The 1,235-nt window shown below is 39.3% G+C and overlaps 1 protein-coding gene across 4 annotated transcripts in view; it reads left to right on the forward strand.

Moving 5' to 3' along the window:
• rerea (arginine-glutamic acid dipeptide (RE) repeats a) overlaps window positions 1–1,235 on the forward strand; it is a 143,514-nt gene that overhangs the window by 75,212 nt on the left and 67,067 nt on the right. For all 4 annotated transcript variants that reach the window (XM_032519994.1, XM_032519992.1, XM_032519993.1 and 1 more), the window contains one exon: window positions 529–599. In XM_032519994.1, coding sequence (XP_032375885.1) covers window positions 529–599 — 71 coding nt within the window. The remainder of the gene's footprint in view (window positions 1–528; window positions 600–1,235) is intronic.

Genomic DNA, 1,235 nt, shown 5'->3' on the forward strand with positions numbered 1-1,235 from the left:
CACACACACACACACACACACACACACACACACACACACACACACACACACGTGACTGGGGTGATTTCTATGAGGGTATGTGATTTGGCAACATTTTAAAACAGGAGAGGACCGAAGAGGAATTTATTTTTGTTTCACGGCTAAGCTATACCAAAGTTAACTGGACAGATTTAGGTGCAATGACAGAAGTTGTCATTTTGTTGGAACATGTTAGTGATGACTCGGTGGTGAAATGGGGTTAAAGCAAGTATTACTCACTGGTGTATAAATGGAGTGGAACAATAACATAATTCCCCTTGGGCGTAATGTTTGCTTTGGAAAGGCAACCTTGTAGCACTCCAAAAGTCCTTAATCCTATTACTCGCATTCCAATTGAATTTGACTCAAGGAGAAAAATGTCTTTTCAGCAGAGGTAACGGCACCCAACATAATATATTACTCTGTCTGTCTGCATAAAAACATGAAAGCTTTAGGAAGTGTGAACATCTTCTTTCAAACTCACTTTTTCTTCTTTTTTCTCACTTGCAGATTGTGTGTACATTGAAAGCCGGCGGCCCAACACTCCCTACTTCATTTGTAGCATTCAGGATTTCAAGCTGGTGAGTACATTTTCACTTCCTGTCTGTCCTGTTTTATGTCCCTGTGTCCTCACACTGGCCTGGGGTTCAGCACTAATCTGCCCACCCATCACGTGTTGCAAGCTGTAAAACATACCACTGTTGTTCCTGGGGAGTAAAAATGGCAGAAGAAACCAGGGCTACAAGGTTGTTTGCGCCATAACTAGGAAATATAGGTGCAGAGTTGCAGTTATTATTTATTTTTTTACACTGTGGTAGTCTGATGAGAACTGAATACAAATAACAGTAAAATACGATTTATAATCAGTTTGTATCCTGAGGTTTGTTTTTGAAGGGTCATGTGGTAAAATAAAAATCCATCTGAGAATCAGGCTTGAATATTATCCACCTTTTCAATCCACTGGCAGTGTAGTAATGCTTGTAATGGAAATAAAGATGTTTGTTGCACTTAATTTATTTAATGAAGGAGGTCGTCACCAGTTTTCAATTGATTTTTTTTCACAACCTAACGTGGCCAAATTGCCTCTTTTGCTGAATAAAGAAAGAAATTAGTTTTTAATTTGCTTCTGAGAATGGCTGTGTCAGTCAGTTTAGTGAAGTGGCGCTTGCTTTCTCTGCAATAGGACACCTAAAATACATCTCTCTCTCTCAAACACA

This window comes from Etheostoma spectabile, chromosome 7 (genome assembly GCF_008692095.1).
Source record: "Etheostoma spectabile isolate EspeVRDwgs_2016 chromosome 7, UIUC_Espe_1.0, whole genome shotgun sequence".
Classification (NCBI taxonomy): domain Eukaryota; kingdom Metazoa; phylum Chordata; class Actinopteri; order Perciformes; family Percidae; genus Etheostoma; species Etheostoma spectabile.